The sequence below is a fragment of the Dermacentor albipictus genome, chromosome 1 (genome assembly GCF_038994185.2).
Source record: "Dermacentor albipictus isolate Rhodes 1998 colony chromosome 1, USDA_Dalb.pri_finalv2, whole genome shotgun sequence".
Classification (NCBI taxonomy): Eukaryota; Metazoa; Arthropoda; class Arachnida; order Ixodida; family Ixodidae; genus Dermacentor; species Dermacentor albipictus.
This window is the reverse complement of record NC_091821.1, coordinates 447,735,995-447,751,376: the sequence shown is the minus strand read 5'-3', so window position 1 is coordinate 447,751,376 and position 15,382 is coordinate 447,735,995. Positions and strand designations below refer to the sequence as shown.

General features: G+C 45.1%; 1 protein-coding gene and 1 long non-coding RNA gene across 8 annotated transcripts in view; one reads left to right on the top strand and one right to left on the bottom strand.

The window, feature by feature from the left end:
• Positions 1–15,382, top strand: part of LOC135915316 (secernin-2) — a 122,602-nt gene that overhangs the window by 8,817 nt on the left and 98,403 nt on the right. For both annotated transcript variants that reach the window (XM_065448352.1, XM_065448353.1), the window contains exon 3: positions 6,392–6,579. In XM_065448352.1, coding sequence (XP_065304424.1) covers positions 6,392–6,579 — 188 coding nt within the window. The remainder of the gene's footprint in view (positions 1–6,391; positions 6,580–15,382) is intronic.
• The window catches only part of LOC135915319 (uncharacterized), a 58,083-nt gene that overhangs the window by 4,495 nt on the left and 38,206 nt on the right, over positions 1–15,382 (bottom strand). For 4 of the 6 annotated variants that reach the window (XR_010568592.2, XR_011511490.1, XR_010568594.2 and 1 more), the window contains 3 exons: positions 10,935–10,975; positions 9,371–9,442; positions 5,465–5,606 (listed from right to left, as the gene is read on the bottom strand). This is a non-coding gene — a long non-coding RNA (uncharacterized lncRNA). Of the gene's footprint in view, positions 1–3,622; positions 3,711–5,464; positions 5,607–9,370; positions 9,443–10,934; positions 10,976–15,382 lie in introns of all 6 variants that reach the window. The other 2 variants (XR_010568593.2, XR_010568595.2) reach the window with 2 other exon arrangements.

Sequence of the window (15,382 nt, the reverse complement as noted above, 5' to 3'; positions counted from 1 at the left end):
ATCGAAGAGCAGCACATACCGGTGCATTCATTGCGTGCCTCACTAAAACAATGGTGTGAAAGGTGTTCACCGAGAAGCGGTACACCCAGTGCCTTTGTGGCACAGCCTGCTAATGCGCCGGGTTGCTGTCCTTGAGGAACCCTTGCGACGTGGGTTCGATTACGCTCAGCATTGGAGAAATTTAAGGGACCTTTTTCATCATTGTAGATGTTCGCATCAAGGACATTCATTGAAGAGCGGTGTACACCTACTGGCACATACCCATTGGCCCAAGTTGGCATCAAAGAGATTCATTTGATACCAGCACAGACTGAGTTACACATATCCTGTACACCCCAGGTCGGTGTCAAAGAGTCTTCGAACAGTGGTACTTACCCATTCCTGCATCCACGTTGACCCTTGTCAGCATGAAATAGGTTCGTTGAAGAGCAGCATGCATGTACACATTACCAAATACTCAGCGACCCAAATTGGTCTGATGGTTAGTTTCGAACCCTGTTACCTCAGCACAGCAGCTCGATGTGCTAACCATTCGACCACTGATTACCCAGTAACCCAGGTAGGTGGGAAAACGGTTACATACATACAAACATGCATAGATACAAACAAACGTGCATAGGTGGGTAGATATCCCCCGGAAAGTTTGTGAAGTACCTTAAGAATGCATTAAAAGCACTTGGAAATTTGTGACATCAGACTGATGTACCGCCACTGAGGCTTCAGCACGAAATTCAGAAGGGAACAATTGAATCTTTACTTTCTCTGGTAATAACGAATATTTTTCCATCAAGTTAATGAGATGATGTTTTCTAAATAATAAGTTACCAATCGAAACTGATTTAATGTTGTTCTTTAGTGCCATCATACACAATGCTTCAACGTTTTATACGTCTTTTTGTGTGCTATTGTATGACAATAGAAAACCAATTAACCAGAATGTATGATCTGGCGAGGTTCTGTAATCGTTGGCACTGAGGTTATGCTCTGGGGGTATTTTATATTTATTTCTTTATGACTGGCTTTATGAAATAGAGAGAGAGATATATATACATGTATTGTGATAGAAAAGTTCAAAGGTTGGCTTGAATCAAAGTTCTGACCTACCTGCTACTCAGCATTGGGGAAGGGAAATGGCAGTAAAAAAAGAGAGAGAGGGAGAAGTGTTCATGATAAAAATGAAAATGGTGGTGAGTGAACTTGATCAACAAAGACTCTTCAAAATCTCAAATACAAGCCACTCTCGTTCAAGAATTTGATTAGAACCTCTAGAACATCACGCTGATGACAAGGGACCAGCCAAGGTCCCACTGAAACCTTTACAGACAAAGGTTAATTGGTAAACTTGAACAAATGTTATACGAATGACTGTCTTTGAACAGCATATCACAGGCAGTTGCACGAGATTTGTTCTGTGGTTTTAGGTATATCGCACTCCTCGCAGTCCGGACTGTCTGCACAGGCAATAAGATGCAAGTAATGTTGAGTGAATGCCACACCTAGTCATAACCTGTGTGGCAGGCTTGCATTACTTCTTTTCATCATAAGTGGTAAATTCATTTCTATGCCAAGTTCGAGTCTGTGAAGGCAGTGATGACGGTGACTTGGCAGTGCCCAGTATGTTCCATTGTTTTTTACGCATATGGTGTGTACACTATATGCGTCAGTGTCTGGCCGAGAAACTGGAATGGACACTTGCATGGCATTATTGTGGGCTATCATTGCATCTTCTTTGGTGAGCTCGTTTCTGTTTGAGCCGCAGTGCCCTAGAATCCATTGAAACCTTATATGATGACCAGTGCTCGAGGTTAAATCGTGTAATTCTACCACATCTTGAGCAACGAGACAGTACAGTACTTGTTTGTAAGGGCAGAATGAATCACTTGTAGTGCTAGTTTTGCACCGCACTATATAGTCCAGACTTGAGGTGGTTTCATTGATACAAAGCGGACAGCTTCACAGATGGCTACAGTCTCTGCAGCCGTTGATGTAGCTTGTTGGTTGAGGCAGAAGTGCTTACTGATCGTCAAATTCAGTATTGTGAGTGTTGTGGTTGAAGTAGTTAAAGAAACCGACCCATATAATATATATATATATATCTTATGTATATATATATACAGTATATCATATGTATATATATATGATACATATATGATATGATATACAGTGAAAGCTCGTTAATTCGAACTTCAATAATTCGAATTTATGGATAATTCGAACTGTACGATTTGGTCCGGCCAAGCTCCATAGATGTCTATGTACAAAAAAGTCCGTTAATTTGAACGCGAGAAGGTTCCCTCACGGATAATTCGACTACGCTCGCCTGGCACACGGCCAGAGAAGTGCACCTACTGCCTACACACAAGGCTGTATTGCCTCCGAAACGGAGAGAACGGCGAGAGAAGGCAAAATCGGACAAAAATCTAACTGACGCGGGGTCAGCCAGAAGGCAGCGGCGGCTGCCGCCTCTCCGTTCTACGTAACCTCGGAGACTTCTTGCCCGTTGCGAATCTCGGAGGCTTTGCAAATCTTGTACAGCTGCTAATGTTGTGCGGAGATGGCACGGCAAGCTCCAAAACACAGCGAATCAAGTACGTCGCAGCTGCGCTTGCAATCAAGAACCAACGAATCAGGGCCTTCGCCACCTTCACATGTTCAGCGTCTTTGTCTCGGCAGTCTTCATTGGTTGTGCACCTCTGTTTTCAGCTTAGGAGGTATCGGCCGTCGCGATTCATTGGGATGGTGTTAAGCCTCGGCTAACGTTCGTTTCGGTGGACATCGGTGGTGTGGCACAGTCGGACCCAGAGCTTCGACTTGAAGAGGGCGTGTGCCCGCGGCACACGCCATCACTTTCTGACACGCCAAATTTCTGACATGCCCTACTGCTTCCAAATCGCAGTGTACTGTTGCCCTCCTTCACTTTCGTTAGTTCGAACTTTCGTTAATTCGAACTGAAGCGGCTTCCCCGTGCGGTTCGAATTAACGAGCTTTTACTGTATATATATATAATATATATATGATATGACTAATAAAAATCAGGCCCCTCGGTTAACCCCCTTTCTTCTCGTTATTACATAACGAGGGTCTCGAATCCAGCAACATTGATGCCTTCAGGTAGCATATGTGGGTTTATTGGCCAGTTGCCTTCACCCTAAATGATCACGTTCTCGTGACGCCTGCGGCAAAAAAGACGTTCCACGTCCGCCGCCAAGGTCTGTGAGTGGTGGCACTGGCTAACACTGCCAGGGTTCTACTAGGACACATAAGTACCCAAGAAAGTGGATGGGAAAACGGCGCCGCGGTAGCTCAATTGGTAGAGCATCGCATGCGAAATGCGAAGGTTGTGGGTTCGGTTCCCACCTGCGGCAAGTTGTTTTTTCATCCACTTTAATTTCCGTTAGTTTATCGTTTCTTTATTTCATTTATGAAGCACAAGTAATTTCCCCTATGTTGTCCTTTGTGTCAGTGTTTGTTGGCTTCTTATGATATGATTATATATATATATATATATATATATATATATATATATATATATATATATATATTTAGAGGCATGGAAGTAGCATATTCTGCAGACATATATGGTAAGGCTAATTGCCTAAGGGCACATGAGGGTATACGCAACTTTTTGATAACTCCCGGAATAGAGAGGTGCACCACAGTTCTTGGTGAAGTTCATGCTGGTACGTTTGCTATTTTGGCTGGAGCAAAACCTGAAAGAGTGATGTGATATGATGTGATAGAGGTCACATGATGATATAGATGATGTGATAGAGATCTCGAAAAAGCAGTGTCTGGATGCAGGATGTGAATCGTCAGTAGAGTGTGATGTTTGTCATGGGGGGGGGGGAGTCAACAGTCGGAGATGTACTGAGAGATTCACAGGTGTGGTAAACTACACAATGAATGCGTGCAGTGTAGTTACTGCGGCCCTTCTGGACAACTTTAGTAGAGTCATGTTGTTTACAGTATGGACGTCCGTGTTTGGTACCATTAGTGTCCTTTTCTGGTTCCATTACTTTTTAGGAGCCTATTGGAGCTGCTGTGGGGTAATTTTTACTGCAACTATACTGCTCACAATCTTCGACACACTTAGTACTCAGCTTTGCAGTAGAAAAGATGTGGCAACAAAAAGTATGCTTGTGCTTGTATTCCCCATGGCTACTGTTAGTGCTTGACAACTGTTGCGAGTGTTGAATAAAAATTTAGACAGCCTTCGCTGTATATACATATGTATGGATGGTGTTGTGAAATATTCACAGCCCTGTGCATAGCTCACAGAATACACACAGCAAAGGTTGAGGATGGCTTGCATGTTGACATTTATTTTATTCCAGGAACGTGCAATAACAAACACGTGTGCTGCGGAGTGATGGTTGGGCTTCCTGCTTTGTCATTGTTTAGCAGTTACTCTGAGCAGGCATTGTAATACACGTGTGTTGACTAAAAGACATGTAGCACACAATTTTCTGTAATGGGAGTGTCTTTATTCATGGGCTTTAAATGTGCCCATACTGCATGGTGTTATCATATGTAATACGTGACAAGTGACAAGTTTGGCTCACAAATGCGCAACCAAGCATTTCATTAGAAAAGTGAGGTTTATTTAGGCATAGCAGGCCTACACGCAGGCCTGTCTAATTTTTTTGCAACAAAATAAAAATTCATGCAGTAAAGGGGTTAGGAATTAAACTAGCGAAAAAAAGATAGACACAGACAAAACACCAAACATCACGGTTATTAGCTAGCGACTGCTTTAGTTCGGGAAGAAGTAAGAAAGGCATCCATTGTCTACGCATGTACAGAAAGAAATGCCTCAAGGGGTAAAAACAAACAAACTGCTTTAAGCTGTGCCATTAGCCTTGTCCATGTCATTTCTTGTGCCCTCTTAATTTCTTTGAGGCTGCAACATGGTCATCCAACTATTCTACATTTATCAGTGTAACTAAGGGTAGAGGGACAAATATGCTTGCATACAGGGAAGAAATTGGAGTCTCAACACACATTTATAGATGAAATTACAGTTTGAAATCGCTGCCTGTAAATCCCTACCACTGACTGCAGCTGCCATTTTGGCATGGCTTGACTGACGTCAAGAAATGCGAGGTCACCACTGTGTTATCTGCTATGACACATCCTGAAACCATGTGCCTGCCATGCTGGATTCTGCTTGTTCCTCATGCTTTGGCACTCAACGGCACAGCAACAGCAATCACTATGTAAAAAAAAAAAAATATACATGTACAAATTTCCTGCCACTCAAGATGTGCTAAAAATTTGCCAGCTTCCTGGGGGACATGTATGGTTTAGCGTGCAATACATATAATTCAAGATTAAAGATTTGTCCCATTAGATGGGCCCATTAAGTATAACGAACCAACCAAGCAGTATGTCTTGTTACAATGTCACACATTGAAGATGTCAATGAGGAAAAAAGAAATCACTATTGGGTCTAGCAAGCACTGACCTTTTGTCTTGTAAGACTTGTGTTTATTGCCGTTTTGTTGTTTTTCTTTTACTTTTAGAATACACCACAGTGATGGTCTATGATGATGTATTTTCACCACAGAGGGGTTTGCAAGGAACGTCACTATGAACAGCAGGTCCTTCTGTAAAAAAACTTGTATTACAGTCGTGCAGTTGAGGTAAGGAATTAAGCAAGGCCAAGTGATGAAGGTGCAGCAGGCTGCTTGCATGAGCTCCATTATGAGAACTAACACCCCACACTTCCATTAAATTTTGCAAGAAGGAAGACGATGGTGGAAATGTATATATACAAGGTAATTGTGCGTGCAGGTGCACTAGCAAACACGTCATAATGTTACACCAACAGCTTGCTGAACACTCTCAGCCACCCTAGACAAACTGGACAAGCGCCCAATGACAGAAAACAAGATTCTTGGAAACTGGCCTATGTGAACATCAGCGCGATCCGCTATGAAGGCGCTGCTGCGGTACTTGAGAGACACTGGACTTTCTGGAAGATTGTTACTTCACTGTGTGACCCGGGATTGTACGGTGACACTGCATAACACTAGGAACGCCTTTGCGGGCTGCGTAACAGTGCCCACAGAAACAGTTTGTGTGTACGTGTGTAGCTTTTCTTTAATTTTTTTTATTCCTCTCTCTCTCACCTATCACATCCCCTTGCCTCTCCCCCAGTACAGGGTAGCCAACTGGAGATAATCTCTGGTTAACCTCCTTGTCTTTCCTTTGCCTTTCGCTCTCTCTCTCTCTCTCTCTCTCGCTCAAGTAGCACACTACACCTCTAACTTCATCACTTTGTCATGTGTGAGTTTCTAAACATAGCTTCTAACAATGTGCTGTTGATATCTTGATTCTGGGCACATGACAAAGGTTGACTTAGCTTTTATTTCCTGGTTAACCACTGCAGTGCACCTACATTGAAGTTGACCAGGTGGCTGAGACATGCGCAGTCATGCTGAGCAAGCCGGCCTGGATGTGGGGTGCCGAGATGGGAGCCAACGAGCATGGCGTCTGTATTGGCAATGAGGCCATCTTTACACACCTCAATGGACCAGATGACCGCACCGAACGACTGCTGGGCATGGACTTGGTGAGGTGAGTGCAAATTTGCTTGCGCATTGCTCGAGACTACTACTTCTGTTTAGGAGTAAGCTTTACCTCGGGAGCTCATACCTAAATACATAGTTGGAAATGGAGGAGTTGTTCTGTTTGCCGTTCATCTAACTGATATTGACGAGGCTTCTTGTATTTCAAACAGAAAGCTAATGTCCACTGGATGTTCAAAGCAGGTTCCTGGTTTAGGTCCTCAATTGGGAAAGCGTTAGCTTGTATTAGCCCATGGCTTAGTTTTGTGCCATTGGCATCGTTCGCAGTGAGAGAAGTGAGTGAAAGAAAGTTCGTAACGCCATGTTGCCGAGTTCTGTGCTGCTTGCAGAAGCAGACCTTGGCAGCATGCCAGTGCATAGGTACCTTGGCAGCACACCAGAAGGTACTTTCATTGGTTGAAGTGCACATGATGATGCGTGCGCTTTCATAAATGAGAGAGGACAGGTAGTTAGGTCATGGGGATGCAAAGCTCGGCTCCCTGGTGCACCATTAGGTGGTGTTGCCCTCCAAGCATCGCTGTGCATCATGGGCGGTAGAAACCAACTGATTGTGCCCACCATTGTCATCATCGCCTTCCTCATTCTGTCTATGTAATTTCTTCTTCATCATTCCATCTTATCGTGCTGTCATCATTCATTTGTAATTATGACAGTGTTGTAATGATAATTGTCGTCATGCCATCGTTGTTATGACATCGTCGTACGGTTTTCGTCATGCATTTGTTGTCATACTATCGTCGTGGTACTGTCATGGTTGTTCCATCGTCGTCATTAAAGCTTCGTCATCCAGTGCCCCTCATACTATCATCATCAAGCCATCATTGTTGTCATACACTCGGTATCATCCCATTGTCCTCATGCTGTCGTCATCACAATGTCATTGTTATACCATTGCTATCATTTCGGAATTGCCATGGTGCCATCGTCATACAGTTGGCATCATACTGTTGCCGTCAAGTTACTGTGGTCATTCCATCATCGTAATTCAACTTGGTCATCTGATTCTCATCATACTTCCTTCGTTACGCCATCGCCAGCATACACTCGTCATCCCATGATCCTCATGCTGTCATCAATATACCTATGTCGTCATTTCAGAATCATCATCCTATTGTTGTCATGCCACCTTCAGCTGTGCTAAGTCGGGAAGCACTCAAGCATCAGAGAGGAGCATAGCAGTTTGAACAAAAATGCTATGAAACATTCTTGAGACTGAAATGTCATGAAGGAAGCAGGACCTTCAGACCCCCAAGCAATTCGATGAGTTCGAGTTCGAGATCAAAGACACCTAGCCTGCAGCAAAACCAGAGCTAACGTTTTAACATTCGTGTTACACACTGGTAACCATCCTTTTAGTTTTTTTTTTCTTTACTGCAGTAGCTGTTATGGACTCACTGCTTTGGTCATTTTGATGTCTTGCCAGTCCGGCCAGTGCCCATTGCAGGAATTCCAAGTGCGTTGCGATATGTTTATAAGGATAAAGAAGGAAGAAAGAAAAAAAATGGCTGTGGCTTAGGTAAGGTTAAGCCCAGGATGCGAAGCATACTAGCCTTTATTTTAGTTGTTGAACCACTGTTTAGCCTGGTGAACTGCTGTTGCTTGGCTATATTTGGTTCGGCTAGACGAAGAAACAACTCATGCATTACTTCTTTGCCTTCAAGAGTGGAACGCGACAGCGTTCCCGTCGACCCGCCAAGGGGTGTAAGACAATGGGCTACAGGGCAGCGACTACGCGCCCCGCATTGGACGCGGTGAGCGTCGAGCAAAGCAGCGTTCGGCGCGGCAACGAAATGTGCGCCTGAGCAAGAGACGCACGCCTTAGAAACAGCGCGTTTCTAAGGCAACACCGCATTCACTAGAGGCGCTTTTGTACCGCTTTGAAGCGTTGTACTCGTGGCTCAGTGGTAGCGTCTCCGTCCCACACTCCGGAGACCCTGGTTCGATTCCCACCCAGCCCGTCTTGCAAGAGTTGAGCCAAAGCCACTTCTCCTCTGTCGTGACGTCACGGTGTCACGTGATTTCATGGTCACCGCCGCGCCTGAGGAGCTGGGTTGAGCCCTCGTAATATGCTTCGCATAAAAATCCCACAACACACTTTGACGATTCAAAAACTGAATCAATAGATTGCCAAAGATCTTACCTCCCAGAGCATTCCACTTTCTTTCATGGTACAACCAAATTTCGACAATTAGAACTCAAAGGAGCCCAAAAGTTTGTTCGAAATAAATGGAGTTCTAATTAACGGAAGCTCCTTGAATGGAGGACTTAAGTGCTGCGCCGTGTTAGGCAGTGCCTGTGCACCGAGGTAACACGTGTGACGTGTTTCGGGAGTGTGGCTTCACGGCAGTGCGGCGTGTGCTTCTGCGAAGCTACATTTCTAGGAAAAAATTTTGCTGCTGCGAAGCCGCATCGCAATGCAAATAGAGCACATAACCCTCACCACGACTTTACTCTTAAATTCTTTTTACAGCGGAGCTGTACATGACTAGGGTACGATAGAATTTTCGTGTCCGCCCACAGAAACTACCATCATCAACGGCTCATACTCGTAAACACTCGTACCCCCGTAAGCAAGCAAAAGATGCACTGGCTCATAGCCCCATAAGGCAGAGCCTACAAGCATTCAGCAAAGTGTAGCGAACAGTGCTTACATTCCTTCTAATCGCACATACAACATACAGAACCGCATGTCGAAAACTGTCATTATCAATGGCTCATACCCCCGTAAGCAAGCAAGAAATGCAATGGCTCATAGCCCCGTAAGGCTCATGGCTACTCACTTTGCGTGGGTTAGTTGCAATGGCACTACCCCTCAGGTCGTTGTCGGTGACTTCAGTGTGGATATGTTGGGACTGAAAAGGGAGTGGTTTACTCATTTCGTGTTGCAGACATAGTGATTGCGATGCCACCCCGATCCAGCCCAACCGACCACCCAGTGGCATACGTGCATCAATTTGACGTTATCAAAGAATGTGTTTGCAGTTGCGCGTGTGCCTATCAGTGTACATAGTGACCACAAAGCCATTGTGACCGTCGTTACTAAGTGACAGTGAGTGATGCAATAAAGTCTTTACCACAAGTTTTCATGCCACGATGCTTACAGCTCCACTGGTCATCTACCTTCGCAGGGCGGAATAGCCTTGAATTTTTATTTTTGGTACGAATTATACATGCCAAATTGTGGTACTTGCAATGAGAGATGGGAGCAGCAGCCGGCGTTCGGCCACACTGCCAGGTCAGAGGCACCGCCTCCGACTGCTGAGAGCATGGTCGGCAGCGCAGGATGATTGAATTAACCATTGCGAATGCCTGTGTGTTCGAAATTACCGGGAGTTTTTGCTAATTGAAGTACACATAATTTTGACAGGACCATGGCATCTGTTCAAATTAAGTGGACTCGAATTAACGAGATTTCACTACACTTATTATAATAAGGAAAAATGGTGCATCTAGAAGTAATGGTGCCAGCGTTAATGTTTGCAAATGCCATTCTATGCTTAAAATGGCATATCTTGTCGGGGCTGGAAGTTAACTAAAGATCAGTATGCCAGTTGGCTTTGGGCCCCCAAGGTAAAATCAGAAATGAGGCATTGCAGGTTGACATGCGTTGGGCGTCTTTTGAAGTCGGAGAAGCACAGAGCAATGTTAGTTTTGAAGAAAGGCTCAGAAACATGGATGAAAATAAATGGGCAGCTATACTGCACCTGAAAAGTATAGACACAGAATGGAGGAAGAAGTCAAGAAAGTTGGCAACCAAGTACAGGGTGATTGAAACTGTAAATAGACAACCGGGAGTCATCAGAAAGAAAGTGAGATAAACGGAGACTGTGAATTGAATGCAGAGAATGGAAACAAAAAAGACAATGGAGATTTACAAGAACGAGAAGAAAGAAATTAGAAGGGAGAATCTGTACAATAACTTGAAGGGAAGTATTCTGTAGAAGGATTTTTTGTTGGGCTAGTTGGTGTTTGCTTACCGACATAATGTTGCGCGAAGGCACAATCAGAAATAAGAGACACAGATACACGTCACAAGCGCCTGTGATGTGTATCTCAGTTTCTTCTTTTGTTTTGCGCCTTTGTGCTACATTATGTCGGTATGAAGGGCATTTGTGTTCGAGCTTGGATTTTAATGTGAACGGAAGCATCAACCAGTCAGCGGTCAAGATAAGCAAGAGACGTTTAGAGTATTGGTGGGAAAAAAAGCAGGGTAGAGATTGATACGACCAGATTTGTTACAGGCATAGGTGGTGGTACAAGGCAGATAGAGATATGTTGAGGAAGAAAGAGAAGATTAGAGAGACGTATACAAAAATGCTAGAACGAAAAGCACATATAGCATACCTGAGTAACTCAAGCAGGCTGGGTGACCATTTGTCGCTGCCCTATTTCAGTGGGATGCCAATAAATCATCATCAACTCACAGTTCTCACTGTTGGTTCATTTTTTGGTCCTGCCAGGGGCAATGCACTGCTGCGATATCTAAAAAATATATATGGCCAATAGCTATTGCACTTGTTGGTGCATCAACAATAAGCAGAAAAGACCAAGGTGTATTAAGAAGTTAAAGGAAAGGTTAGGTGGTCTCTCGAATAAAATAGTAGACTTCCTTCTACATGCCATGGAACTAAACTTGGCTAATGTGGTCATGATAGCATTGTCTAATGACCAGGCAAGTTTAATTATGCTCAAAAAGTGTTAAGTGTTGCCCCCAGTGCCCCTTTAGCATATTACTCTCAATGCTTTCACTTAAGTAGAATGAAGAGAACTTTAGTGAGTCGACAGAGCTTCACAGTAGAAGCATTACATTTGTTACGGTTGCATTCGCACACTTTGGTCAAGCTTGGCTACTGTACCATAAAACCTTAACTAGCTACTAAACACTGTCACCATCGATGCGGTGTCATTTGTGTGAAGCAAAGTATTCCAGGTGCCCTGATCATACAATACACCTAGCCGAGCTTTTACGGACTTCTCCTTAAGTTTCTACCATGTCAGAAAGAGGCGGCTCCCTCATTTATCATTCTGACATTAGCTCAATTCTGCAGAAGAGTACGCACTTGGGCTGGTTGGTTCATGATTACGAGCAGTAAACAGCGCTAAACAACAGGACAAGGAGAGGGACACACACAACAGCACTGAATAACAACCAAGGGTTTTTATTCTTTCAGTCAGCATATATATACTCTGCCGCTATCTGAAAGCACAGAATCAACAGAATACAGCATGTGCAGGGGCGAAAATTGCAATTAATGTGATAGGAAGGCAATCTCCTTCAGAAGGAGAGAAATAGAGGGAAGGGCTTACACATGCTTCGCCGCTATGATGAATGTGGAAAGCTTCGGAATAAACTGACTAACAACTTGGTTGTTAGTCAGCGCTATTGTCTGTGTCCCTCTCCTTGTCCTGTTGTTTAGCGCTGTTTACTGCTCGTAGCTCAATTAATTCCTCAGAAAGGATTTTGTACGCATTGTTGCAGTTGCAGACATTTTCTGTATTCTCCTTACAGGAATGATATACAAATAATACATGCCATATGTACTCAAAAATAGGTCGAACACAAATTTAAGTTTACTCCTATACCATATTTACTCGCACAATGATCGCAGTTTTCTGTAAAAAAAAAATTGATGCGAATTCAGGGGTGTGATCGTTACACAGGTTAAATTTGCGGCAAAAAGAAAACAAATTTTTTTTCATCTCACATTTGCTGTGGGATGATAACAGGTCAACAACGAGGCAGCCGCCGCTGTATGTAGTGCGGGAGAACAAAACAAAAATGGCGGCCGGCGGATCAAGCCGAACCATAGCCTCCTTTATTTTTCTGTGCCTGGTCAATGGCAGCTGGGGCCGTTGCCAAGCACCGTTTGCGCAAGTATGCGAAGCCACTCCCAGGTGGCGCCCGCACCCTGGGTTGAGCATACGACACAGCAGTAATAAGTAGTGTAGAGAATGTTGCGCTTTGTTACAGCACAGCTTACATTTTTCTCCAAACGTACATAATGTGGGACAATGGTCATGATGTTGGCTACCTATATATTGTTTTCATACATATGCTAGCGTACATAAATGAGTAGTAGTAGTATAAGACTTTATTCAGGCACAAAACATTAGGCGCCTAGGATGTCGATGTCCTGCTGCACGAGCAGGCACCGTTCACTTTCAGCTCCAAGCCAGTCCAGCCAGTATGGGAGGAGGTGGGAAAGAAACCCCATTACAGAGCAACAGGGCAGAATAGGTTGGCATAAAGGGCAGGGCAGTTGGGACATGAAAGACCGCGGCGGAATTTGTATACGTAAATGAGGAGTTGGATTACCAAGCAAATTGTGAGCAGTGATTCCAAGGTGAACTTTTAGTTTGTCGACTTCATCATCGGCGATGTTATTCATTTCGCTAGTTCCCTATAAAAACACACTAACATTAGAACACTTAGGTTACCTCATTAACAAACATTATATGAGAGTATTTCTCAATGGCACAAGAGTCTGCCTGTGAACACCATCTCATGTTCTGAAGATGTTTTTTGCAGGCTAATCTGAAAGCGTTCCTTATCTGTGTGTTTACTACCAACTTTTGCCTGGTAATGATGCAACGAAACCAAAAGGCAAGGCACATCTAGTCGACATGCAAGAACTTTACTGTCATAAGCAAGAAAAGTCATAAGGGTAAACACATGTCACAGCTTCAGCAACTTCCTAAAAAGCGGCTTGGATGTAAGTGGCTTGACTATGTCCCTCCTGTCTGTCACAGACAAGGCATAGTTCGTGAATACTGGTCTGAAGAACATTGCACGAACAAGTTTAAAAAGTTCTTTGTGATGGTCACTGTGTGCACGTGCACATTTTAATGCCCCATGTTCTGCAACGACATCCACGGCAGTTGAGACTGCAGCTTGAAGGGGCTTTGCCAGAAACCTCCTTTTCTCTAGCGTCACTTCAATGTACTTTCGCAGTGTGTAAAGCACATAGACGAACTCGGCAGATGGATAAAAAAGCCCTCCCCTGTCCTAATGTCGTATCAGGCTGTCGCTGGGCGCAGATGAGGCAGGTCGTGCGAGAAGAGCATTGCAGGAACTGCAGTCCAACTTCTCTTGCACAACACAGGCCAAGTAGCCTCCTAACAAGGAGAGTGTCGCAGTGTCTGGTGTAGGCAGCAAGCTTTTCGAGTTCTTGAGGAGATCACCAAGGAGCCTTCTTATCTCTTGTGGAACAACATCCATGTTCGAGGAGTCAAGCACGGGGGACGATGCAGTCGGTAGCAGAGAGTCGGCAGTGACATTGCGAGGCAGACAACTTGCAGTAGCACAGACAAGGGACATGGAATGCAAAACGGCAGCCTCCTGTTTTCTCAAAACAGCATCGCTCCGGGACTTCTTCGCAGGTGGTTGTATATACTCTGGATAGTCTGGAAACACGCTCGGTGCCGCACCTCTTTTAAGCTTCCTAGTCTTGCATCCTTCCTTGTAGTCGTCAGGGAGGAAATGTTTGCTGCAAACGACCGAATAGCGTGATGTGGTATTCGGCACCCAGTCCTTTCTGGATATCACTTGCAGCCACTTCACTCCCAAGTCGTTGTCACTTGGAATTTCATGGAATGAAATTCCTGGCACCTTCCGCATCGCATCTGATTTGCATCCCGGCACACAGCAGCATGCCATAGCTCTTGGCACACGCAAAATGCTGCGTAAACACAATGCAAACAATGTGCCGACTGATCGCCGCAGCTCGCACACCCGCACTTGCCTTCCCCAGGGCTGGCAGCGCCGCCCCGCGGAAAAATTCGGCAAAGGGGCATTGCCTTCAGATGGCACTTCAGCAGCCTTTGAGCAGGCAAAGAATAGAGGAGGCTATGGCCGAACACGCCGAACGCGATATTGTTTTCGTCTCATGAGTACATACGTGCATTGACACAGTTTCTTCCATATCAGTAATGAATAGTTTCGTTAATATCGGCGAGTTTGCGGCAATAATGCAGCCATGTCCACTTTGAGGGGACATAGGACCACTATGCCCGAGAACTGTCAATCCGGGCCGAGGACGAGCCAGAGCTACCGCACCTTGTGACAAGTTACAAATAAATCACCCAAATGTACAGAAGCGGCAGATGTAGCCTTCCCCGTCTGCATCCGCAACTCAGCCGAATGCAGCAAACGATCATGCGATGCACGCAAGCAGAGTCGCTAGCGCATCCCGTGCTCTTGCACAAGATGTTTCCAACAGAGCATGACACTTCATGCCCGTTTTGCATGTGATCAAAAAGCACTCTAGCACACATCCTTGCAGAGTGCACTAAGCTCAAGAACCCCCCACCATCCCTACCCCCAGCCCTCCCCAGCTCCACCCCCCCCCCCCCCCCCCCCCGAGAGATGGGAGACCTTGTTGTCCAGCCCCGACCTACCGACCCAGCTCGCGCTGGTGGCTAGGGGCCAGGAACTGCTGAACGCATATGGGACCTGAGAAGAAGGTTCCACCCCATCTGGTGCCAGCGTGCACCAACCTTTACTAAGGGCTCAGTATAAAAGTTGATTCCTCTCTCTTGAGGGGACAGAAAGAGACGGGCGCGCTTAGCTGCCAGAGGCATAGGAACACATGGCGGGCATGCTGCGGAAACTGCTGCATTTGTCTTCACTACTATCCTAATACGGCACGTTTCCGCTAAGGGTGGGCGAATATCTTAGCTGTGTTACAAGCGTTGACGTATGAATAGGGGTACACTTCTAACATATCAGTGTAAATGTGGCTGCTATCATTGCCGCTCGCGATTTGTTGCGCGCCCACGAGTGCAGACGAGAA